The 26,099-nt window shown below is 45.4% G+C and overlaps 1 protein-coding gene across 1 annotated transcript in view; it reads left to right on the forward strand.

Moving 5' to 3' along the window:
- mertka (c-mer proto-oncogene tyrosine kinase a) overlaps positions 1–26,099 on the forward strand; it is a 156,515-nt gene that overhangs the window by 15,738 nt on the left and 114,678 nt on the right. Inside the window, exons 2-4 of the mRNA XM_070885751.1 lie at positions 15,306–15,627; positions 20,055–20,155; positions 25,392–25,565. Coding sequence (XP_070741852.1) covers positions 15,306–15,627; positions 20,055–20,155; positions 25,392–25,565 — 597 coding nt within the window. The remainder of the gene's footprint in view (positions 1–15,305; positions 15,628–20,054; positions 20,156–25,391; positions 25,566–26,099) is intronic.

A 26,099-nucleotide genomic window follows, 5' to 3' on the forward strand; every position in this document is an offset into this window, starting at 1 on the left:
CGTCCACCGGCAAATTCCGGCCACTGTCTTAGAAGGTCTCTGGTTCAATCTTCAGTCAGTGTTGAGTTAGTTAATCTCAGCTGGCGCACTGTCATATATTTCATCATCTTGCAATGACGATAGTTATGTAACTGTAACTCATGCACACTATCTGTACCCTTGAAATGCACACCCTGACCACAGGGGGGGGTGAGCTTGCGGGAGACACTCCTCACCTGGGTTTCCAGGTATAAAAGGGGAGGTCCCATCCAGGGTCAGCACTCCTTGGTCCTGGGAATAAAGTGAAGGTCATCGAGTGACCGTGTCTGATATATACATGCCTCGTGTGAGTTTGTAACAAGGTGCAGAGACAACACATTTGGCGATGAGAAACTGGAATCACCAAACCACGAGGATGGCCACCGGTGGCACAGAGGAATGTTACTGTGTGGGTGAGGACTGGGACGACTTTGTGGAAAGATTCCAGCAGCGCTTTGTCACAAAGGACTTGCTGGAAGAGACAGCGGTTGACAAGCGGAGGGCGTATCTACTGACCAGCTGTGGTCCACAAACGTATGCGCTGATGAAAGACCTGCTCGCACCCCAAAAGCCAGCGGACAAGTCCTTCGAAGAGCTCAGCCAGCTGATCAGTGAGCATCTCAAGCCGGCAAGTAGCGTACACATGTCCCGGCACTGGTTCTACTCTCACTGGCATCGGGAGGGTCAAAACGACTCTGACTTTGTTGCGGAACTGTGGCATTTGGCCAGTCTCTAAGTTCTCTGATGCCTGAAGGGGGGAGATGTTAAGGGACTTTTTCATTGAGAGCATTAATCATGCCAGCATTTTCAGGAAGCTCTTAAAGACCAAGGACTTGACTTTAGAAGGGGCGGCGTTGATAGCTCAGACCTTTATGGCAGGGGAAGAGGACACCAAGCTAATTTACGCACGCAGCCCTGGTTTTAATGTTGCAATGAACCAGGGAGTTAATGTTGTACAAGTGATACAGAACCCTGCAGACAGGCAAGGGCAATTTGACACCGCCCAGGCAGGTAGGCAAGGGCAATTCGACACCGCCCAGGCAGCAACAAGCTCCAGGGTGGGCCCGCAACAGGGACAATGGAAAGAGAATCGGCAATTCACGCCACCACGAGGAACAATGCATCCCGTGATGGGACCATTAACACCCACCATCAGAGTTTTTAGAAACGGCCTAACGGGCCATCAGAGAGGAATGCCTGGGAATAGTCCTTTTGTTAACAGCAATCTCAGCTCATGTTGGAGATGTGGGGGTAGACATACTTCCAAAAGCTACAGGTTCCAGCTTTATACCTGTAGGATTTGTAATATCAGTGGACACTTTGGCCAGGATGTGCAAAAAGGCAGTAGCGAGGCTAGTCTGTGAGACAGAGGAACCAGACGAGGGGTCTGCAATGCAGGATGAGCCCTGGGGAACAACCATGGATACTGAAGTTCAGAGAGTTCATGTGACTGATGTCCACAGCTCATACAATAAGACGCCACCCATGATGATGAAAGTCTTACTGAATGGCATGGAGCTGGATACAGGAGCTAGCCAGTCACTCATGAGCGCCCAACAATTTGAGAGACTATGGCCACACAGAGCTAGCAGACCCAAACTGGAGCGCATTGAGACGCAGCTACGTACGTACACCAAAGAGATCATCCCAGTGCTGGGGAGTGCAAACTTGGTGGTAACACATAATGGATTACAGAACCGGTTGCCGCTCTGGATTGTTCCGGGAAATGGCCCCGCGCTTTTGGGGAGGAGTTGGCTAGGTGAGATGAATTGGAAATGGGGGGATGTGCACGCCATTTCATCTGTGGAGCGAAGTTCATGCTCACAGGTCCTGCAAAAATTCGAGTCACTCTTTCAACCTGGTGTCGGAACGTTCAAGGGCACTAAAGTAGTGATACGCATCACTCCGAACGCCAGACCAGTGCACTACAAAGCCAGAGCGGTGCTGTACATGATGCGTGAGAAGATTGAAAGTGAACTGACATGCTGCTCAGAGAGGGCATAATTTCGGCAGTTGAATTCAGCGACTGGGCAAGTCCCATCGTGCCCGTCCTCAAAGCAGATGGCTCGGTTAGGATTTGTGGCGACTACAAAGCCACCATCAACCGAGTGTCGCTGCAAGACCAATACCGAGAGCGGAGGACCTCTTTGCCACGCTGACAGGTGGAAACCTGTTCACGAAGCTGGACCTCACTTCGGTCTACATGACTCACGAACTGGCGGAAGATTCCAAGCTTCTGACCACCATCACAACGCACAAAGGATTATTTGTCTACAACAGGTGCCCGTTTGGCATTCGTTCAGCAACGGCTATCTTTCAGCGAAACATGGAAAGCTTGCTCAAGTCCATCCCTGGCACGGTCGTATTCCAAGACGACATCCTTATAACGGGTCGAGACACCGAGGAACATCTCCACAACCTGGAGGAGGTGCTACGCCGATTGGATCAGGTAGGCTTGCGGCTGAAAAAGGCCAAGTGTGTGTTTTTGGCCCCAGAGGTCAAGTTCCTGGGCAGAATCAAAAATGGAGGCGATCAGTCGGGCGCCCAGGCCCGGGAACATGTTGGAGTTGCGATCATTCATGGGACTTTTGAACTATTTTGGGAACTTTCTGCCAATCTTAAGCACATTGTTGGAGCCGTTACACATGCTCCTCTGTAAAGGTTGTGAATAGTTTTGGAGGGATTGTCAAGAACGGGCTTTCAATAAGGCGAGGAACCTGCTGTGTTCCAACAAGCTGTTGACTTTGTATGACCACTGTTTTTAAAAAAAAAAAAAAAAAATGGTTTTAACATCATCCTACAGGGTTGGGTGTATATGCAGCAGGGTAACTATGACGGCTGACTCCAACCGGTGGCTTACGCCTCCAGGTCGCTCTCCCAGGCAGAACGTGGATACGCCATGGTCGAGAAGGAGGCACTCGCGCGTGTGTGTAGGGTGTGAAAAAGATGCACCAGTACCTTTTCGGTAGACAGTTCGAGCTAGAGACGGACCACAAGCCGTTAACATCCCTGTTATCCAACAGCAAGGCTGTCAACACTAATGCGTCAGCTCGCATACAGCGCTGGGCCCTCACGCTGGCTGCGTATGACTACACCATACGGCACCGAAAATTGCGCTGACGCACTCAGCAGGCTCCCTCTGGCCACCACCGAGGGCGCGTCGGAGCAGAGCGCGGAGATGGTCATGGCTGTTGAGGCTTTTGACACTGCGGGCTCCCCCATCACAGCCTGACAGATCAAACTCTGGACCAACAGGGACCCCCTCGTATCCATGATAAAGAAATGTGTCCTGACTGGGAATTGGACCCCCGAGGAAGTCGGGCCGTTTCAGAGACGGATGGATGAACACTCCATCCAAGCCTCTTGTGGAGCAGCCGGGTAGTCATGCCCCAGAAAGGAAGGGAAGTGTTCATCAGGGAACTCCACAGCGAGCACCCTGGCATCGTGTTAATGAAGGCCATTGCCTGGTCACATGTATGGTGGCCGGGGATTGACTCAGACCTGGAACACTGGGTTCGCAGGTGCACGACAACGTGTGCCCAGCTGGGCAATACCCCCAGGGAGGCTCCACTCAGCCCGTGGCCCTGGCCCACCAGACCATGGTCACGTATTCACGTAGACTATGCGGGCCCGTTCATGGGGAAAATGTTCCTGATCATCGTTGATGCATGCTCGAAGTAGATCGAGTGCATCATATTGAACTTGTGCACGACATCCATCACTGTGGAGAGTCTGCGTACGGTTTTCGCGACCCATGGCTTGCCGGACATCCTTTTCAGCGACAATGGCCTGTGTTTTACCAGCCATGAATTTCAGGAGTTTATGTCGGGCAATGGGATCAAGCACGTCCGGACAGCGCCGTTCAAGCTGGCTTACAATGGCCAGGTGGAACGGGCGGTCCAAGTCATAAAGCAGGGCATGCTATGCATCCAAGGACCATCCTTTCAGTACTTCCTATCGCGCCTCCTGCTGGCCTACAGGTCCCGTCCGCACTCGCTCACGGGAGTCCCGCCAGCGGAACTCCTCATGAAATGCACGCTCAAGACTCGGCTGTCCTTCATTCACCCAGACCTGGCAGACATTGTTGAGGGCAAGCGCCAGTCCCAAACCGAGCTCCATGACCGAGGCTCAAGGGGGAGGTGTATAGAAATAGATGACCCAGTATTTGTTCTTGACCATGCTTTGGGACCCAAATGGCTTGAGGGCACCGTAATTGGCAAAGAAGGAAACAGGGTCATGGTGGTCAGACTAAACAATGGGCAGATATGCCGCAAACACTTGGACCAAGTAAAGACAAGGTTCAGCATAGACACTGAGGAACCGGAAGAAGAGCATGATGAGATAGCACCCACACCACTGCCAGTGTACGAGCAACAAAGACAGCCCTCAGCATGCACAGTCCCTGCGGCAAGCCCGGACAGGCCGGAATCACCTCAAGTGACACAGACGCGTGCTGAGGCTCAGCCACCAGAGCCACAACTGCGGCGCTCCACGAGAGAGCGCCGACCACCCGATAGACTTCACCTCTGAAATTAAAAGACTCAAGGGGGGAGGTGATGTCATGTATTTCACCATCTTGCAATGACTATAAGTATGTAACTGTAACTCATGCACACTGTACCTGTACCGTTGAAATGTACACCCTGACCACAGGGGTGAGCTTGCGGGAGACACTCCTCACCTGGGTTTCCAGGTATAAAAGGGGAGGCCCCACCCAGGGTCAGCACCCCTTGGTCCTGGGAATAAAGTGAAGGTCATAGTGACCGTATCTGATATATACATGCCTCGTGTGAGTTTGTAACAAGGTGCAGAGACACCATACACTGTTGGGAATCATTTATAATTGAGCTGAGTGACCCAGGGTTAGGGATGATTTGAGGGAAAGATCAACCTGAGTTTGCACTCCAGAATCCCGCCCCTTCCCCCTGAACCACTGAGTGCACGTTTGGTTGTTGGATAAGGAGGGATCAGGATGGCCATAATGCCCTCACTATCAATGGTCTGCTAGCACTCACCATCTCGGCTCACCCATGAAGTATAACTACTTGAGTTAAGTTACCAGAGGATGAAACATACAGAATTCTGAGGGGGATTGACAGGATTGATGCTGAGATTGTTTCCCTTGGCTGGAGTGTCAAACTGTAGGGGGAGGGGGCGGGGTGCATCGTATCAGAATAAGGGGTCGGCCATTTAAGGCTGAGATGAGGAGGAATTTCTTCACTCAGAGGCTTGTGAATCTTTGGAATTCTCTACCCTAAAGTGCTGGGTCATTGAGTATATCTAAGGCTGAGATAGATAAATTTTTGGACTCCAGGGGGAAACGAGGGATATGGGGATAGGGCGGGAAAGTGGAGTTGAGGTTGAAGATCAGCCATGATCTTATTGAACGGCGCGGCAGGCTTGAGGGGCCGAATGGCCCACTCTTGCTCCTAATTCTTATGTTCTTATGTTCTTGTGCTCTTACAACTGGCCACAGCCCCAAAAAAGGATTTAGCACCTTCAGAGATGAGGGAAGGGAAGAAGTTTGGCAGGAAGAAGTAATAAAGGTAAATATTTCGTTAAGTGTTTCCAACCAAGGAACCTTATCTGATAGTGGAGACAAAATGATATGGGCGATGTTTAGGATAATATTTGTACATTTTATCTGTATTTGCTCATCCCCAACTTTTTTGAGATATTGACTCCCACACTGTGGTTTGATGGGAATGAGTGATCTCTTAAGCTCGAGCACTTATTGATTTAGAAGTTTTCTTTCAAATACAGGCTATTGCAGAAATTTAAACGATGAGGGTCAGACTGGGTTTAAAAAGCTGAATGTGACAATTTAAGAATGTTTTTGATTAAGCAGATTAGGACTGCCAGTGTGTGGGATGCGCTTATCAAGTAGTTGGGGCAAAATATCCTTCTATGCATCTATAACTCTCTTTTTCCATCACGATAACAGAACAGGACAGCATAGCACAGATTTTACAAATTTAAATTTCTAATGCATCATTTCACTCATCCATTCTGGTGATTTGAGTATGAATGTTAACAGGTCATGCAGGATTTTCTGTCTCTAGATGTTGTTATTTGATCTTTTAGTAAAGATTCCCACCACTGATCATCTAAGTGGTCTATAGTTCCCTGCTTTAGTTCTAGCAAAATGGTGATTATATTTGCTGTTCACCAGTCCTCTGGTATTATTCCTTTTCTATTAAATTTTTATATGTGGATACTAATGCCTCTGCTATCTCCTCTCTAGTTTCTACTCCGTATCCAGAGCTGCAATTCATCTGGACCCGGGGTCTTTTTCTCAAGTTTGGCTGGTTTGTCTGGTATCTCCTTTCTTAATATCTCTCTTGATTTTTTTCCAATGTAATTTCCTTGTTTGATAGCCCCCAGTGAAAACTGAGGGTAAGTATCTATTCAATATACCTGCAAGTGTCAGTATCATCTTCTGTGAGTTTATCTTGCTCATTCCTTAGTGGCCGTATTTTAATTCTCCTGTTACAAGCATATTCTGTGATCGTATAGTGGTTATGTTACTGGACTGGTAATCCAGAGGCCTGGACTAATAATCTGGAGACGCGAGTTCAAATCCCACCAGCTGGGGAATTTAAATTCAGTTAATTTGGTCCGGAATTTTAAAAAAAGCTATGATCAGTAATTGCAACCATGAAACGGATTGTCGTAAAAACCCATCAGGTTCACTAATGTCCTTTTTTAGGGAAGGAAATCTGCCCTCCTTACCTGGTCTGGTCTGTATGTGACTTCAGACCCACAGCAATGTGGTTGATCATAACTACCCTGGTAGCTCACCACCACCTTTTTGAAGGGCAATTATGGATGGGCAATAAATGCTGGCCTTTCTGGCGATGCCCACGTCCCATGAATGAATAACAAAAAATACATCTTGTTCCAAGGGTAAACTAATTCACTTGTTGAGTGAGCAAACAGGCTCCAGCCAATTGCATAGTGACTGCAAAAGGCACATGAAGTAAAAGATCCATCTGCCACAACTTGGAGCCCCTGTGTAAGTTATTTACTTATATCTTTAAGACAGGAGAGATTGCAGGTGTCTCCACAAGAGTTTGCCTTCTATGTACAGTAATAAGACACCATGGACCTATTCAGTTTTAGAATGTTGTTTTTCCCAATGCATATACCATCCTCCAGTGTTTATATCACATTGCCCCTGAACTCTACTTGCTGCTTTCAGCATGAGTTTTTGCTTCACATTTCAGCTTGCGTTCAATAGTTGGACTGAGATGGAATTTACTCCAGTTGTCCCACTGCTTGTGTTGTGTTCTCAAAGCAACATCAGCAATGTTTGTCATCTGAAGCACACTGAACTGAGACCCCATGGAGTTGAGAGTGTGGAGGGGAAATGTGCACATAAAATCTAGACAATTAAACAAGAACCAGGCACCACACGCAACAACAATAGCTTGCATTCATATAGTGCCTTGAGCACGTAAAACATCCCAAGGCATTTCACAGGAGTGTTATCAAACAACATTTGACACCGAGGCACATAAGGAGATATTAGGACCAGCAACCAAAAGCTTGGTCAAACTGATAGGTTTCAAGGGGCGTCTTAAAGGAGGAAAGAAAGAAGCAGAGGTTTAGGGAGGGAATTCTAGAGCAGCTGAAGGCACGGCCACCAATGGCGGAGCGATGAAAATCGGGTATGTACACGAAGCCAGAATTGGAGGAATACAGAGATTTTGGAGGTTTGTAGGGCTGAAGGAAGTGCGATAGGGAGGGATGAGGCCATGGAGAGATAGGAGAATTTTTTAATTGAACCGGTGCCGTACCAGAGGGTTTAAAGAACCTGCATCAACTGCTTGATATAACATGCCTTGTTATGTTTTCCTAAATCAGTGTTAATATTTTAAAAAAGATCGAAATGTAGAAATCCGTGTCGTGTCCTTCACATCACATCAACAACAGTCATTTCATTGTTTTATTTGTGTCTGTTGTTTCCTTTTCAAAATGGTTTAAGAGTGTTTCGTCTGAAGTAGAGACAGTACATTATTGTGTTGTGCTCAACCTCTCTACACAGTCGAGTTTGGGAAAACTGGCAACACTGTATGGCAAGCAAGGCCATGAAAACTGTTGGCAGACTCTGAAAGAACGTGAACCTTAATCCACTAGAAAGTTCTAAATTAATGAGGCTGCTTCCTAGCAGGAGTGTTTTTCCCGTCAATTTTCTCCCATTCATTCAAGAAGGCATTGCCTTATGCTGAGGGATGGATGCTGGTCTCTTTCCAGTACTCACCCAACTTGCCACTATTCGCAAGTAAGCCGAGACAGTATTAGAATATTTGATCACAGGGGCTTAAAGAAAATAAGAAAGACTTACATTTATATCGCGCCTTTCTTGACCTCTGGAGGTCCCAAAGCACTTTACAGCCAATGAAGTACTTGTGAAGTTAAAGTTGGAAACATGACAGCTAATTTACACTCAGCAAGGTCCACAAACAACAACTTCTTCAGCGGTCCCTCGTATTGAGCAGCAGTGAAATAAATTACCAGATTATCTGTTCTCGATATTGCTTGAAGGATAAATGTTGGCCAGATGACTGGGAGAACTCCCCTCATGCACTTGGAATAGTGTCGTGGATCTTTAATGTCCTCCTGAGAAGGCAAACAGGGCCTTGATTTAACGTTACTTCCGAAAGACAGTGTAGCACTCCCTCAAGGCTGCACAGACATGCCAGCCTAGATTATGTGCTCGAGTCCCTGGAGTGGGGCTTGAATCCACAGAGGTGAGAGTGCTACCCACTGAGCCACAACTGACACCTAGCATCACAGCCAAGCTCAATCTTCTTCTTACCCATCGTCCATATATACAGCTGATTTGAGTGTCTGGTCAGGTGTGCACACTCTGGCCACGTTTCCCCTCTCTGAGCCAGAAACACAAATTTATAATGCTCCTATTACTGGTCTACTGAGAACAGCTAACTCCGCCCAGACAGAGATTGAGCCTAGTCCTAATGGCTCGGTGACTCACTGGGTAAACTCACTGAATGAAAAGCAGAGAAGTTATGTTATACTTGTATCGAACCATGGTTAGACCACACTTTGTGTACCTTGCACAGTTCTGGTCTCCATATTATAACAAGGATATGGAGGTGCTGGAGAAAGTGTTAAGAAAATTCACAAGAATGTTACCAGAACTGAGAGGTTGTACCCATCAGGAAAGATTAAAAGGTTATGCTGATAGAAAGAAGCTTGTGTGGAGTATAAACACTGACATGCACCACTTGCGCCATATGGCCTGTTTCTGTGCTGTACATTTTATATAATTTTATGAACCATTGGGTGAGTTATGAAATTTCAATTATGATGTTGGTACCTATGGATTAGGAACATCTCATCAACATCATCTGTTTCCTTTTCTGCGGAATAGGCACTTTTACATTGAAGTGGGGTTCAGGGAGCGAAAGACCTGTGACCTCCAAACACAATTTTGTTCTTGCTGCCACTTCAGATCAAGCTGTAAAGGGCAGACACCTTCTCTAATCGGTAAAAAGAGGATCTCCAACTCTGGGGAAACCCAACGGCAGCTTGCGATATCCAGAATTTTATACTGTTGCTCTTGTCAGCAAGCCAGCTCCCACTAAATGCGGCTACCTTATCATGGTTTTTATGAGTCTACCTTTCTGCTACTGTGATAAGAGTGCCTGACATTCAGTGTGAATGGGGTCATGGTATTCAAGTACACTGGACCTGGGGAGGAACCTGTTTATTTGCAATTTGGCATTGTTTTCCAAAGTGTTGCATACAATACGTCAGGGAATCGGGAAAAAGAAAACTATGGGTTTCTTGTGACGTCCTCAATTATTGAGTACTTTGTATAAAGAGTTGAATACCTCAACCACCAAATCCATAATAAAGCATGGCCTGGTATTTCACAGCCTACAGCACATCCATGGCAGTGATGGACTTACACTTGGAGTTTCAGTGAGGTGACTGCCTGGCTGATATTCTGCAGGAAAACCTTCAACACTTCGCGGGTCTCTTAAATCAGACCAGAGATGTAAAAGGCTGGTTTCATGGTGTCTTGCAATTTATCGCAGAAGACTTTGTGACAGCATTTGCTCCATCTTTGACTCTTTTATCTCTGCCACACACGATGACTCTTAATTAGTTAGGTCAGTTAATAGTTTTTGTTTGTGCATGAGGGAATTTAGCAATAGTGCAGAGGGCCGTTAAAACTTAAAAGACTGGAGTTTGCTCTCCCCAAATTCATTGTCCATGAGGAAAAGTTTGAATGAACAAAAACATTAATAACTGGTAGTCTTCAAGCAGAGGACCTGACTGACCAGCTATTGCCAAGGACACACTGACACACAAACAGTATTTCAGAAACTGTGTAGGGGGAGCATGCATCAACCCACCCAACTGGAGAACCTCACGGAAGGACAATGGACTGGTCAGAACTTCACTAGACACTGTCACAGCAACAACTGCAACAGTATGCCCCAATACAATTAACAAATACACAGTGGTCTGTCGGGACCATAGTGAATGTGGATGCAGAAACACTTGTTGCAAACTTAATGCACGTCTCATCAGTTATAATGGTTGTAGATATTGGTTTGTCTGCAAATGTGTTAACTTAAATTGACTGTGGTAAACAGTGAATGGAGGCAGATTATCCTGAATTTGATTATATCTGGATGCCGTTTGCTCAGTGCACTACACTTTTGGAGGTTCAGTTGACTGTTGCCAATTAATGTCAAGTCAACAACAATAACTTGCATTTTTGTAGAACATTTAATGTAGAAAAACTTGATGCTTCACTGATGTAATCAGACACTATGGATACCAAGACAAAGAAGGAGATATTGGGAGGGTGTCATGGTCAAAGAGGTTGTTTTTAAAAAGGATCTTAAAGGAACTGGTGAGGAAGAGGTTTAGGGAGGAAATTCCAGAGCATAGGGCCATGGTGGCTGAAGAAATGCCAGCCAATGGTGGGTGAAGAGAGGAGGAGATGCACATGAGGCCAGAGTTGAGCAATGGAGAATTTTGGGGAGGTAGGGTGGTTGAGGCTAGAGAAAATTACGGATAGGGCGATATGAGGCTATTTAAATACAAGGATGAGAATTTTAAATTTGAGCTGTTGCCAATTTAGGTCAGCGAAAATTGGTGATGGGTGAACGGGATTTAGTGTAGGATAGAATACAGGCTGCAGAGTTTTGAATGAGCTGCAGCTTATGGAGGTGAAGGATGGGAGGCTGGTCTGGACTGCATTGGAGTAGTTGAATCTGGAGGTGACCAAGGCATGGTGAGAGTTTCGGCGGCTGATAGCCTAAATTAGGGGCTGTAAATGAGGAAGCAGAGACGGCCAAGGATAGATCCTTGGTGGGGGTGGGAAGCGAAGACATTGTAGGAGATGCGCTGGCTACTATGGGATAGCTTGGAGTGGAACCAGGTGAGAGCAGTCCCATTTAGCAACAGAGGAGGGTCATTGGAGAACAATGGTGTGATTGACTGTGCTAAAGACTATAGAGAGGACGAGGAGGATTACTGCACCACAATCACAGCATGTCATTTGTGAATTTGATTAGGGCCATTTCGATGCTGTGGTAGGGTCGTACGCTTGATCAAACCGATTCAGATACAGAGTTGGTGGAAGGTGGGCACGGATTTGGGAGCTGATCCGAGGGATAGGTTGGTGTAGCGAAATTAGGAGCACACAGGATAGGGAAGGCAATGAATGCCATCTCGGCAGCATCCATGAACAAAGGAAGGAAAAAACATTTTCATTTCAGGCATGCGGAATCAACAATTTGGCATAATTACATACAATTTGCCAGCACAAAATACTCTGTGTATTTTTTTTAGTCGACTTTGGTTGTAGTTATTTTTTGGATGGTATTTTCTTTCCAGCCCCTTTTGGTCTCCGGACTAATTGTGGGTCACAGAACTGGGCTGCTGCCAGGCCTCTACTGGCGGGCACTCTGGGGCATCTGCCAAGAGATGCTCAGGAACAAGCTTCTCTCTGAACTTGAATTTTACATGGGAAGGGGCCAGGGCTTTTCTTGGGGTGGGGGGGGGGCTTTGTTTCTTCTCCCCTCCCCCCAATTCCAGCAACATGACTGAAATAGGAATTTGACTCTGTGTTAGGGAGGGATGGAGCTGTGCTTTTACTCCCACAGCCCCAATCAACAAGCTTTTTAAATCTTTGGCAAGGAACATAAGAAAGTTGGAAATGATTGGCAATTTATAGATTAAATGTTCAATGAAGCAAATGTGTCTTTTTATACCCATGTAGAGGGTTAATTGTGTTGCTATCACTCTCTGGCGTGTCCTTGATGGTTAGTCGCGTGCAATTGTTAACGAGAATGCTGACTAGCCTAATGTGCATCGTGCCAAGTCACATGCTTCCAAATAGGTCCTGAATCTGAGAATGTTACACCATTATTTGTCGTTCACCCTGTAGGGTTTAGAACATTTGTGCTGTAGGTACAGTCTATGTTTGCTTGAGCCATCGAGCACTCAACACAAATTGCAAAAAAAAAGCTCCACCAGGCATGGTGTAAAACATGGGGTGGATTTCTCTTGTTCAATCTGCACGATCCACTTTCTAGCAATTATTTGACGAATGAAGGCTGGACAGTAAATCACAGGAATGCTTCTGCGATTTCCCTCCTCCAAATCTGCTCACAACGCTCTGTGTGGAGCCACCTATGGAAAATTTATCCTACAGTGCAAAAAAGTTTCACACAGTCACCATTAGGCTTTACTGAAATATGCATCTCCTCTGTATAATTGCTGATTCAGTGCTTCACACTGTAGTTAAATTTTGTGCCCTTCTGAGATCAGCCAGATCCAACCCTTTTGTCACCTGCCTAGTTTTCCGATGTCACTCATGTCACTTGCCCCAACCCCCGGACGTGTGTCTGTCAATAAGACTCTAATGAAGTGGCCGATGAATTTCCCAGGGGGTTCTCCCCTTCATCTGCCGTAACTTGGGTGAAATCCACAGAAAATGGTGGGAATGCCGCATTTGAGTTGCTCTTTCACTGAAGTTATGGTAAATGAGCGGAAGAACCTCCTGGGAACCTCATCCCTCTAACATTGGCCTGAAAATTGTGACCTCTCCGGGTGCGTATACTGTAGGCTTCGCAAATAACGGTTCTTGATGCGCGATGCATGTGCTTTTGCGAACTGGCTTTTGCGATCTGTTAAAATTAAATGTTCCTCATTTTTATATTTTAAAAACCCTGTCTGAATAAGTTTATTTTTAACACTATTAAAACATTTTTTTTAAATCAAAAAATAAATTTTTCTCAAAACTTTTTGGAGCTCTCATTACTATGAATGAGAACACTGTACTACATTGTGATTGGTGGTCCAGGCCCACGTGATCCCAGGATATGCATACGATCCTGGAAGACGTTCCCTTACACTGGACTGTGAATCTAGGCCTCTGAGTGCAATCCGACGCGGTGTTGGATAAGTCCAAAGCTGGAGACAGTAATATGTTGGATAATTCACTTCATTTATTATTGCCCCAAAACATTAATCTTAAACACCAATACAGAGTAATTCACTGAAACGTGTGTGTGTGGATTTTAATGATGAACCGTGAAAATATTTCTCCAAGCCTGTTCATGCCACTGCATCTCGAAGGTAGCAAGAGTTCTGTTTCTTTCCAACGAAGTAAAAACATAGCGTCTATCTTCTACCATTTTCTTTATGGTCTACTTCCAACACCATCTGATGCTTTATGACCAATGTTCCCTCTAAGCTGCCAGCCCGTGACTGGCTTTTTCAATGTTAAATTTCACGCATGAGTGAAACTGTGAATGGACCATGCAGGCCCTTAAAGCCATGCGCATCTAAAAAGAAATTGGGGGCAACGTTGTTTCTGACCACCCAATTGTTCGGACTGATTGCCAAACAGAGATGAGAGACCCCATGCCTTTTCACACCATACTTCGCATCATTATTTTTCCCGATCCATAGCTTTATTATAAACAACCTTTGATGTCTTGTGACACATCTTATAGTAACACCTTACCTTTTATATTGTAGCAATCTCCTGCTCACACAACCCCTGCTGTGATGATAAAGTCTGTGTTTTAAAAGCTTGTGTTTCAATCTTAATTCTTTCAGTTCAATATTTCTCCAACCAGCTTATTTATTTATATGTGCCTATCTTTACAGTACAGTGTCTGTGGTCCTGAAATTCATTCTACTCCAAATTTATCAGCATCATCGAAGGGACTTGGGGGCTTTTCGAGAACATGATTAAAACCAAATTCTGTCTACATTACTGCTTGCTTTTTGTTAGAAACAAAAGTAATGTAAAACCATACTGATATTCCTGCATGTTATACGTCCTATCTTATGTCATTGCAACCTCATTAATGCTGGATGTAAATCAGGCCTGGGCATAGTGTTGTTACGCAGTGAAGGAAAAGGTGCAAATGCATTTGATGACTGCTGATTCAGAGAAGCCTTTTTTGGGGGCTACTAACTGCTGCTGTGCCATCTACCTTTGTTAGCTGCTACTGTCTACATTAATGACAGTACCCAATTTTGAGCGATAAGGGAGTAAAGGGTTATGGGGAGTGGGCAGGGAAGTGGAGCTGAGTCCATGATCAGATCAGCCATGATATTAAATGGCGGAGCAGGCTGGAAGGGCCAAAAGGCCGCCTCCTGCACCTATTTCTTATGTTATTATTAACTCTTGAAGCAAATACATTACAGTAAAAAAAATAACATGCCACCTCCCAACCCCAAAACCCTCCATGCGAGCAATTTGTTCTAATCATATTGACTCACCCTGTTCATACATTCCTTCATCCATTTTTCCAATTTAATCTTGAATGTTGGGGTAGTTTCAATCTCGGCCACTAACCCCTGGAATTGATTGTCTCAGCCTCACCACTCTCTGTGTGAAGAAGTTTCTCCTGCCCTCTGTGCTAAATCTCTTGCATTTAATCTTCTGTCAAGGCCTCTCGTTCTAGACACCTCAAATACTGGAAACGGTCTGCTAAGTTTATTGCTGAACTTGTTTAGACCAGTGTCCCCCAGTTTAGCTAAGTTGGTTCCTTGCAGGGGGAGAGTGTACAGTCTATATTGGGCCAATAGAAATTCTGGTAACTGGCTAGATTTCTAAGTAGTTTGGTTTGGAGATTCTTAAGCAAGTTAATGAGCTTCCATGTGTCAGACGCCCGCTTTGACTGACATACCTTGTACAATTTAATTGATGTCTGTCAGAGCCCCAATGAAACGAGACACATTGAAATAATGATTAAATAATGACGTGTGTTGCCCAACAGACCTTGTGCTTTCTTTGGCCCGTGTGTCACAAGAGAATGCACCAACTCCTGCAGGAGAACCGCAAGTTACTGCCACAAGCAGCAGCGATGCTCTGTTTGCAGCGCAAGTTCTCAGAGAGATCAGATTCAAGCCCGGAGCAGCAAACATCGTAATATCTCAAAGCAACTCTATCAGCTTCAATTGTTCGATTGATATACCCAGCTTTCAACAGGATTTGGCTATTCAGTGGCTGAAGGATGGCAGAGATGGCCACCGTTGTTTCTACAAGGAGATTTCTCTTGGTGCCAGCGAAGGTGGATCCACAATCGTGAGCATCTGCAGGTACAACACTGTCCTGAAGCTTCTTAATGTTTTTAGTTTTTAAAAAAAAAACAGTATTCCTGATGCCTTTTGTATTGGACCTCTCTCTCAGCACATTTTATATCATTCGGTGTCTTTTTTTGTTTAAAAAAACCAAATGTGAATTGTTGATCAATGCAGCTTGTGGGTGTAGTCCATTGGTGCTCTCTTGGTGTGTGTCAGAGTAGGTTTGTCTTGAGATTCCCTCACATACAAATTCCTGCTACTGAGGCCGTGTTGGGCTGGAGCCAGGTGCTACATTACAGCAAGACTGGGAGCAAGGATGGGGACAGTCGGGAGAGGGTGGGGAGATGAGCAACTTCTCAGCAAGCAGTTCAAAGATAAGCCCCATTAGGAAGATTAAGCAACAAAGTTGTGCTTCCAAATAGTGTTGGTGTTGCAGAACATGTTGCTGCCGCTAACTAGCAGTGGGAGTAAAGTGTAACCAGAAAGCTGATCGAGAAAGCTGCACACTCGAGCTGGGCTCGTGTCAAAAGAAGAATTGTTTTTTTACGTGTTTGAAATAAAATTCAAAGAGGTGTTTTTTTAAGAAGGATATTGTAGCTACAGAGCACATGCCTGTTGCAATCTGATATTTTTTGGAATATATTGGGGTATAAATTGGTTCTCGTTTCGTCTGTCCGACAGGAAAAAATTACCAATTTCAGGGCTTAAGTCCTGGGACCCATGGACTCCAAGAATCACCGACCCGAAATTGGGTCAGACTATTTTTTTAGGCCTCTAGTGCAGCAACTTAAAACGGGTGTTGGACCCCTTGCATGATTCCATTAGGCGAACAATCTGTGCAGGTGTTTTTTTTTTTCATTTGTTCCTGGGATGTGGACATCACTAGCAAGGCCAGCATTTATTGCCCATCCCCAATTGCCCTTGAGAAGGTGGTGGTGAGCCGCCTTTTTCAACTGCTGCAGTCCGTGTGGTGAAGGTACTCCCACAGTGCTGTTAGGTTGGTGTGTGACTTGGAGGCAAACTTGCAAGGTGATGAAGTTCCCAAGTGCCTGCTGCCCTTGTCCTTCTAGGTGATAGAAGTTGTGGGTTTGGGAGGTGCTGTCGAAGAAGCCTTGCCGAGTTGCTAGAAGTGCATGTTGTAGATGGTACACACTGCAGCCTCGGTGCGTGGCGGTGGAGGGAATGAATGATTGTCACCCCATCCAAATTAAACAATTGGGTTGCTTTGTCCCAGATGGAGCTTCTTGGAGTGTTGTTGGAGCTGCACTCATCCCAGCAAGTGGAGAGTACTCCATCACACTCCTGACTTGGGCCGTGTAGATGGTGGAAAGGCATCGGCACGCACGAAAGGCATCATTCATTCCCTTCACCGCCACGCACCGAGGCTGCAGTGTGTACCATCTACAACATGCACTTCTAGCAACTCGGCAAGGCTTCTTCGACAGCACCTCCCAAACCCACAACTTCGATCACCTAGAAGGACAAGGGCAGCAGGCACTTGGGAACTTCATCACCTTGCAAGTTTGCCTCCAAGTCACACACCGACCTAATTTCTAGGGCCTTGTATCAAGGGGAAAGTGGGGGCGGGGGGGGGGGGGTGGGCGGCGGTGGTGGAAATGCAGTGTTAAACATAGAAACATAGAAAATAGGAGCAGTAGTAGGCCATTTGGCCCTTCGCGTCTGCACCGCCATTCAATATAATCCTCTATCTCGTCTCTCTCTTCCCGCTTTTTCCCCATATCCCTGGATGCCCTTTGTTTCGAGAAATCTGTCTATCTCCCTCTTAAATATATTCAGTGACTTAGCCTCATTCCACAGGTTCACCACCCTCTGAGTGAAAAGATTTCTCCTCATCTCAGTCCTAAATTTCCTACCCCATATCCTGAGACTGTGACTCCTTGTTCTAGACTTCCCAGTAAAGGGGAAGCATCCTGCAGTCTATCCAACCCAGTCAGAATTTTATATGTTTCAATGAGATCCCCTCTCATTCTTCTAAACTCCAGTGAATACAGGCCTAGCTGACCCAATCTCTCTTCATAAGACAGTCCTGCCATCTCAGGAATCAGTCTGGTGAACCTTTGCTGCACTCCCTTTATGGCAAGTATATGCTTTCTTGGGTAAAGAGACCAAAACTGCACACACTACTTCTGGTGCGGTCTCACTAAGGCCCTGTATAACTGTAGTAAGACATCCTTGCTCCTGTACTCAAATCCTCTTGCAATGAAGGCCAACATACCATTTGCCTTCCTAACTGCTTGCTGCACCTGCATGTTTGCTTTCAATGATTGGTGTACAAGGACACCCAGGTCCCTCTGTACATCGACATTTCCCAAGCCATCACCATTTAAATAGTACTTTGTCCTTATGTTTTTCTACCAAAGTGGATAACTTCACATTTATCCACGTTATACTGCATCTGCCATGTGTTTGCCCACTCACTCAACCTATCTAAATCGCCTTGCAGCGTCTTTGCATCTCCTCACAATTCACAATCCCACCTAGTTTTGTGTCATCAGCAAACTTGGAAATATTACATTTGGTTCCCTCATCGAAATCATTTATAATTGTGAAAGGTGAATTGTTCCACATGGCAATGAACAGTGGGGAAAAATATTATTTGTGCTAAATGATTTATATTTAAATAAAACATAAGAACATAAGAAATAGGAGCAGGAGTGGGTCATTTGGCCCCTTGAGCCTGCACTGCCATTCATGGCTGATCTGATCACTGACTCAGCTCCACTTCCCCGCCCGCTCCCCATAACCCTTTACTCCCTTATCGCTCGAAAATCTGTCTATCTCCACTTTAAATATATTCAATGACCCAGCCTCCACAGCTCTCTGGGGCAGAGAATTCCACAGATTTACAACCCTCTGGGAGAAGAAATTCCTCCTCAGCTCAGTTTTAAATGGGCAACCCCTTATTCTAAAACTATGCCCCCAAGTTCTAGATTCCCCCAGGAGTGGATACATTCTCTCTGCATCTACCTTGTTGAGCCCCCCCTCATTATCATATGTCTCAATAAGATCACCTTTCATTCTTCTGAGCTCCAAAGAGTACAGGCCCAACCTGCTCAACCTTTTTTCATAAGTCAACCCCTTCATCTCAGGAATCAACCTAGTGAACCTTCACTGAATATCCTCCAATGCAAGTATATCCTTCCTTAAATACGTTGACCAAAATTATACGCAGTACTCCAGGTATGGCCTCACCAATACCCTGTACAGTTGTAGCAAGACTTCTCTGCTTTTATACTCTATCCCCCTTGCAATAAAGGCCAACATTCCATTTGCCTTCCTGATTACTTGCTGTACCTGCATACTAACTTTTTGTGTATCATAGAAACATAGAAACATAGAAAATAGGTGCAGGAGCAGGCCATTCAGCCCTTCTAGCCTGCACCGCCATTCAATGAGTTCATGGCTGAACATGAAACTTCAGTACCCCCTTCCTGCTTTCTCGCCATAACCCTTGATCCCCCGAGTAGTAAGGACTTCATCTAACTCCCTTTTGAATATATTTAGTGAATTGGCCTCAACTACTTTCTGTGGTAGAGAATTCCACAGGTTCACCACTCTCTGGGTGAAGAAGTTTCTCCTCATCTCGGTCCTAAATGGCTTACCCCTTATCCTCCGACTGTGACCCCTGGTTCTGGACTTCCCCAACATTGGGAACATTCTTCCTGCATCTAACCTGTCTAAACCCGTCAGAATTTTAAACGTTTCCATGAGGTCCCCTCTCATTCTTCTGAACTCCAGTGAATACAAGCCCAGTTGATCCAGTCTTTCTTGATAGGTCAGTCCCGCCATCCCGGGAATCAGTCTGGTGAACCTTCGCTGCACTCCCTCAATAGCAAGAATGTTCTTCCTCAAGTTAGGAGACCAAAACTGTACACAATACTCCAGGTGTGGCCTCACCAAGGCCCTGTACAACTGTAGCAACACCTCCCTGCCCCTGTATTCAAATCCCCTCGCTATGAAGGCCAACATGCCATTTGCTTTTTTAACCGCCTGCTGTACCTGCATGCTAACCTTCAATGACTGATGTACCATGACACCCAGGTCTCGTTGCACCTTCCCTTTTCCTAATCTGTCACCATTCAGATAATAGTCTGTCTCTCTGTTTTTACCACCAAAGTGGATAACCTCACATGTTCCCACATTATACTCCATCTGCCAAATGTTTGCCCACTCATTTAGCCTGTCTATATCCCTTTGCAGAATTTTTGTGTCCTCCTCACAACTTGCTTTCCCACCCATCTTTGTATGAACAGCAAATTTGGCTACGTTACACTCTGTCCCTTCATCCTAGTCATTAATATAAATTGTAGACTCTCTCTTTCAATGACTTTCAGTGCAAAATGTTGAATGAAATTCCTGTGGGGTAGGCTAAAAATCCAGTCCCATGTATCTTAAACAATCAATACATTTTTTTTCCACAGTATCTCCAACGTACGGCATTCTGACGCAGGTGCCTATAACTGTAGGATACAAATCTCTAATGTATCTATTGAATCAGAGAAGATCATTCTTCAGATAAAAGGTATGTCTTTCACTACAACAAATCATTTTGGCCCCATCTCGCATGTTGCCTGACTGCTCTGTCTGGGACCTTCTCACCAACCAAGAAAAGGGTGGAAATTTAGTAATTGATGAAATGAGCAGGGATAAAAACCTACAGTTATGAGGAGAGTCGTTAGATACTGGATTATCTCCATTTGGGCAGAGGAGGCTAAGAGATGATTTAATCAAGACCTTTTAAGGTTATGAAGAGTTTTGATAGGGTGAAAGGGCAATCCATGTTCTCTGTTTCGGAAGTCATTGAGGAGAGAGCACAGTGTTGTTTGAACGTGGATTGCTTTGCATTGCCACGGAATAGTTGAGGCAGAGATTGTTGCATCTTTTAAAGGAGGAGTCAATTTCAAAATTCAAAACGGAGAAGATACAGAAATATAGACAGAGAGCAGGGTACTGGGATTAGTTTTGGATTGCTCTTGCTAAGAGCAGGTACAGACATGATGGGCTGAATGGTCTCCCACTGTACTGTAAACTTCTGTGGTTCTACAGATATATATATATTGAGGCTGAATACCATCTTCATTGAACCTTAACTATATACTAAAAATCATGTTGCAGATACCACAATAAAATATAGTTCCATAGCTCATTTAGTTGTGCAACCATCAGAGAAGAAATAGGAGCAGGAGTAGGCCATTCGGCCCTTCGAACATACACCGCCATTCAATAAGATCATGGTTGATCTTCTACATCAATTCCACTTTCCTGCACTATCCCCATATCTCTTGATTCCCTTAATATCCAAAAATCTATCGCTCTCTGCCTTGAATATAATCAACTGAGCATCCACATCCCTCTTGGATAAGAGAATTCCAGAGATTCACCACCCTTTTGAGTGAAGAAATCATCTCCGTCTTCAATGGCCGACTCCTTATTTTGAGACTGTGACCCTAGTTCTAGACAGCCCATCCAGAGGAAACATCCTCCCTGTATCTATCCTGTCAAGTTCTAAGAATTTTGTATGTTTCAATGAGATCAACTCACATTGTTCTAAACTCTAGAGAATGTAAGTCTAGTCTGCTCAATCTCTCCTCGTAGGACAATCTCCCCATCCCAGGAATCAGTCTGGTGAACCTTTGTTGCACTCTGTCTATGGCAGGAGCTGAGCCTTTGAGTTCCAGGGTGGCTATCATGCACCATGCTCATTCATCACTTTATCTTCCAGGCTACTGGATCGAGGTGCCACTTAAAAGCAGAACGTTCCATTCCAAAGGAACTGCCATCTTGTTGCTTTGTACTGCACAGGCTAAGCTTCCACCTGGACTGTCTCAAACTAGCATAAGGTGGCAGCAGTAGGAGTTGGGTTGTTCCCACCTCTCAAGATGCTGCTCTGCTAGGGTCACTTGCTCACCATTTTTTAAACTCCTTTCTTTTAATGGAGGCTCCAGACTTCCAACTCAACATCTCTATTCTTCAATTCCTCCCTCTCTCCCAAAGATGGTACAGGTGAAATTAGATGATCACCAGGTGTAGAATTCTAGATATGGACCTCTATCCTCTCATTCTGTAGCACAGCATAATGTGGCAGCCCTGTGCCTCTGTCAAGTTAACCGTGAGCATCTACTGTATCCTCATTGACCAAGATAAGTTTTTGGGTGTATTTTCTGCCCAGTCAAGTGCACCAACACAGCTGGAAGGGAATACTGTATATGACTGCGAGCTAGCTAAAGAGATATTCTGAAAAGAGGGGGAGGAGGAAGGGAAACGTTTCCATTAGTTCATGTTAATCTCATATAGGGAGAATTTGAGTCACTCTGTGATTCACTTCTCCTTCCTGATGTGGGTTTTGTTATATACTTAAATAGCTAACCTCCGCAACAGGAGTCAGCAGAGGCCAAATAGTGGAGTCACAAGACCTGGGGGCCATTAAGGCAGTTGCTCTCCAGCACGTGCTGCTCCTTGGAGTGCTCCTTCCACTCCCCGGCCTGCTCCGATGGTGCTCTCAGGCCTTGTCCTCAAGGTCCAGGTCGGTGATTGGAGTGTGGGCAGGTACTGCAGGAGCGGCGAGGTCGGGGCGAAGGAGCGGCGAGAGATTGTAGAGGGATGTGATCGGGGCCCAGAAGAGGTGAGGGCCCAGGGGCAGCATGGCCAGCCCACACTGCGATATGTATGTGCGATATGTACAGCTACTGGACCAAGACCTAGCTCTGTCAGGCCCATGTGGTGGCTGGTGTGCAGCAGCCACCACATGTTTTAAAAAAAATCCAAGCACAGGCATTTTCCACCCTTCAAGATTTACTTGGGACCTGGAATTTTAGGTCCTTCATTGAAATACCTGTGAACTTTTTGACGTGGAAGCAAGTCATCCTCGATTCGAGGGACTACCTATGAGGATGATAATTAAGGCAGTTATTAGAAATTTTGGGCCCAAGTTTCGGGCCGCGCCTAGAATGGCGCAGCCCTGACCTGGACGCCCGTTTTTCGCGCCACAAAATGTGCCTTAAAAAAACTTCCAGATTCTCCGGCTCCCTGTTGGTCCTCTGGAGCCGGGCGCGGCGCAGCACGAGCTGTGGGGAGCGGAGCTTGGGCCCTGCGCTGAAAACAGTGGGCGCATTGTGCAGTACCTCCAGGCGCCCAAAACTGTGTGGGAGGGGCCCGAAGCACGCAGCCCCTCGCCCTGGCCGAATGGCCTCACTGGGGCTGCGTGCATAAGGCTGCCTCCCACGCCCAGCTCCTGCTTCCTCCCTGACCCGACCTGCGCTCCCGACCCCGCGCCCCCTCCCCTCCCCCCACCCGGACCGGACCCAACCTGACCTCCCTCCTCCCCCGACCCGTGCTCCCGACCCCCCCCTTCTCCTTTTCCGCCCCCCCTTCTCCTTTTCCGCCCCCCTTCTCCTTTTCCGCCCCCCCCTCTCCTTTTCCGCCCCTTCTCCCCTCCTTTTCCACCCCTTCTCCCCCCCCCCCCCCGTCAGAAACACAGACAGAGAGAGACACACACAGAGATAGAGACACACTGCGGGGGGTGGGGGGGGCATCACAGCATGCTGTTGGAGGGCTCCCGGTGCTGCAGTCGGTAAGTAGAAAATGTTTTATTTATTGATTTTTTTTTTTAATTATTAATTTTTTTGATTGATTTAGTGGTTGATTTATTGATGTTTTTATCATTTATTATTGATGATGGCTCTTTATTTGTAAAACTGAAGTGTTTAATGTTTGTAAACTTCCCTTTAAACCCCCCCCCCCCACCATTCCCTACGCCTGATTTGTAACCTACGCCTGATTTTCTAAAGTGTAGACAAGGTTTTTTCGAGCGTACAAAAATCTTCACTTACTCCATTCTAAGTTAGTTTGGAGTAAGTTTTCACTGCCGAAACTTTGAAAACAGGCGTAAGTGGCCGGACACGCCCCCTTTTGGGGAAAAAAAATTCTGTTCCAAAGTGAAACTGTTCTAACTGACTAGAACTGGAGCAAACTAAATGCCGAGAATTTGAATTTCTAAGATATCAGGAGCAACTGAGGCCGAAACTTGGGCCCTTTAATTCAGGTTGCTCAGATGGCTCCGTTAGTAAATGCACTATCCAGTGTGGAATTGAAGTGTGAAAATCAGAAAGGCCTCCAAGTTCGATCTCTGCTCAGTTAACTAATCTGAACCAGGACAGAGATTGGGGTACTACAATTAGCTACCATGTCCCTGGGCTCGGGAGAGGAAATATTTGCTATCTCGGAGCACAGTTCAATGACTCCTGTTACTTGTGTGGGAACGCTAGGTGGGAACAGGATTATGATTTGATTATGATATCCCTCCCCCCAAAGCCGAACAGGGAGCCTACATTTGCCATTCTTCCTGTATAAGTATAGTCAGAAACTTGGTGGAGGTTTGAGAGGTTGCCAACAGCTGTAGAGCTGCACCCCAGCATGAGATTGTGCCTTCTGGTGTGGGAGTGGAGAGAACCTAAAAAGGGAAGAATAATTCAAAATTATTCACCGCCTTGTATAACGTACAGTTGTCTGGATGTCTTCGCATTCTGCTGACCTCTTTGACGTTACGTTCATGGTTTGTGATATTAATGGACCCCCCCCCCATGAGTTGTACTGCAGATTTGTAATATGGTTCAGATAGCTCACTGGTACCAGACGTGGTAGTCATAGAATCAGAGATTCTTACAGCACAGGAGGCGGCTATTCGCCCTGTCGTGCTTGCTCTTTAAAAGAGCTCTCCAATTTAGTCCCACAGCCTAGCATTTTTTCTTATAACCCTGCAAATTAATTCTCTTTTAAATACAAGTCCAATTGCCTTTTGAAAGTTCCTATGGCATCTGGTACCACCACCCTTTTGAGTAGTGCCTTCCAGATCAGAACAACCCTCTCTGTAAAATAATTTCTCCTTATTTTCCCCCTCATTCTTGCCAGTTACTTTAAATCTGTGACCTCTGGTTACCAACCCACTTGTTAGAGGAAGCAATTTCTCCCTACTTGCTCTATCAAAACCCTTCATTATTTTTTATTATGTCTATTGTAGAACAATCCCCGATTCTCCAATCAATCCACATAACTGAAGTCACTCATTCCTAATAAACCTTATCTGTACTCTCTCCAAGGCAAGATGGTGTCATCCTTTCTGAAGTGATGTGCCCAGAATTGGACACAATACTCCAGCTGAGGCCTAAGCAGCAATTTGTAAAGGTTTAGCATGACTTCCTTGTTTTTGTATTCAATGCCCTTTACAAAGCCTTGTACCCCTTACGCTTTATCAACTTGTCCTGCCACCTTCACCCTGTAAATATGCACAAATTATCTACCTCATGGATAATACATAGTCATAGGTAATGGATACCTTTAGGATACCTCATAGATAGTAAAAACAGGATGCCTCGTGGGTAATAAATATAGTTGGGCTGCCTTGGGATAATGGATATGATTAGTATACTTCATGGGTACAGGTACGGTTAGTATATCTCATGAGTAATAGATGCAGGAGGTCTACCTCATTACTCGCAGTTCGCATACTTCACCGATCAAGGATATGGTTAGCATACCTCACTGATACGGTACGGTTAAGATACCTCATGGGTAATGGGCATAGTTAATTAATTCATTGATATTAGGGCACATTTAGGCTATCTCATTGGTAATGGGTACAGTTAGGATCCTAATGGGTACAGTTTGATACAGTTTTGAATAGATTATGCATAGTATGTGCAGTTAGGATATCTCGTAGTTAATTGCCATTTTCAACAAACATGGTCCTCTCACATTTGCAGGATTGCCGAGTTTTATTCGAGAACCTGAATCGAAGAACATCACTAGAAATGTCCCCTTTAATCTCACCTGTGAGGCTGTGGGCCCACCAAATCCTGTGTCTATTTACTGGTTACGGAATGGCGTTAAGATAAAGATGGTTGCAGACACTTCTCCTTCTGTTCTGTCTGTTGCAGGTAAGTTGGCATTGGGAGCACGTTTCTATGCCTCAAATGATTTGATTGGCAGCTATTTCTGATTGGATTCCGTGGCTTTACATGCTGATTTACTGTGGAAAAACAGGAACAAGCAAAGTATTTCACTTTAGAAAGTACAGTTCAAAATGGATTGTCTACTTTAAAAAAGGTTGCTTTGTAAGTTGTAAACCCCATGGATGCTCCTTGATTAACTTATTCAAAAAGCTCGCTGAAGAACTGTGATTGGCAATGGGAACAACAGCTACAGGAAAAATATGGATTGAAGTGCTTGAGTACTCCACAGGATACAAAAGTTTCTGTGGGGAGTGGGGTGGGGGAGTGATGGGAGACAACATCTGTGGAGGATAGCAAGTCAGATGTAGATGGATACAACTTGTGATTATCATTGAACATTGGGTGGGTTAGAATCCAAGAGAATGATAGATTGGATTGTACCTGGGCATTGGAATTCGTGAGCATGATGTACACCACGATTTTCTCTCGTATGATTTCTCGTGTTCTTAATGTACCCTC

This window comes from Pristiophorus japonicus, chromosome 7, assembly GCF_044704955.1.
Source record: "Pristiophorus japonicus isolate sPriJap1 chromosome 7, sPriJap1.hap1, whole genome shotgun sequence".
Classification (NCBI taxonomy): domain Eukaryota; kingdom Metazoa; phylum Chordata; class Chondrichthyes; family Pristiophoridae; genus Pristiophorus; species Pristiophorus japonicus.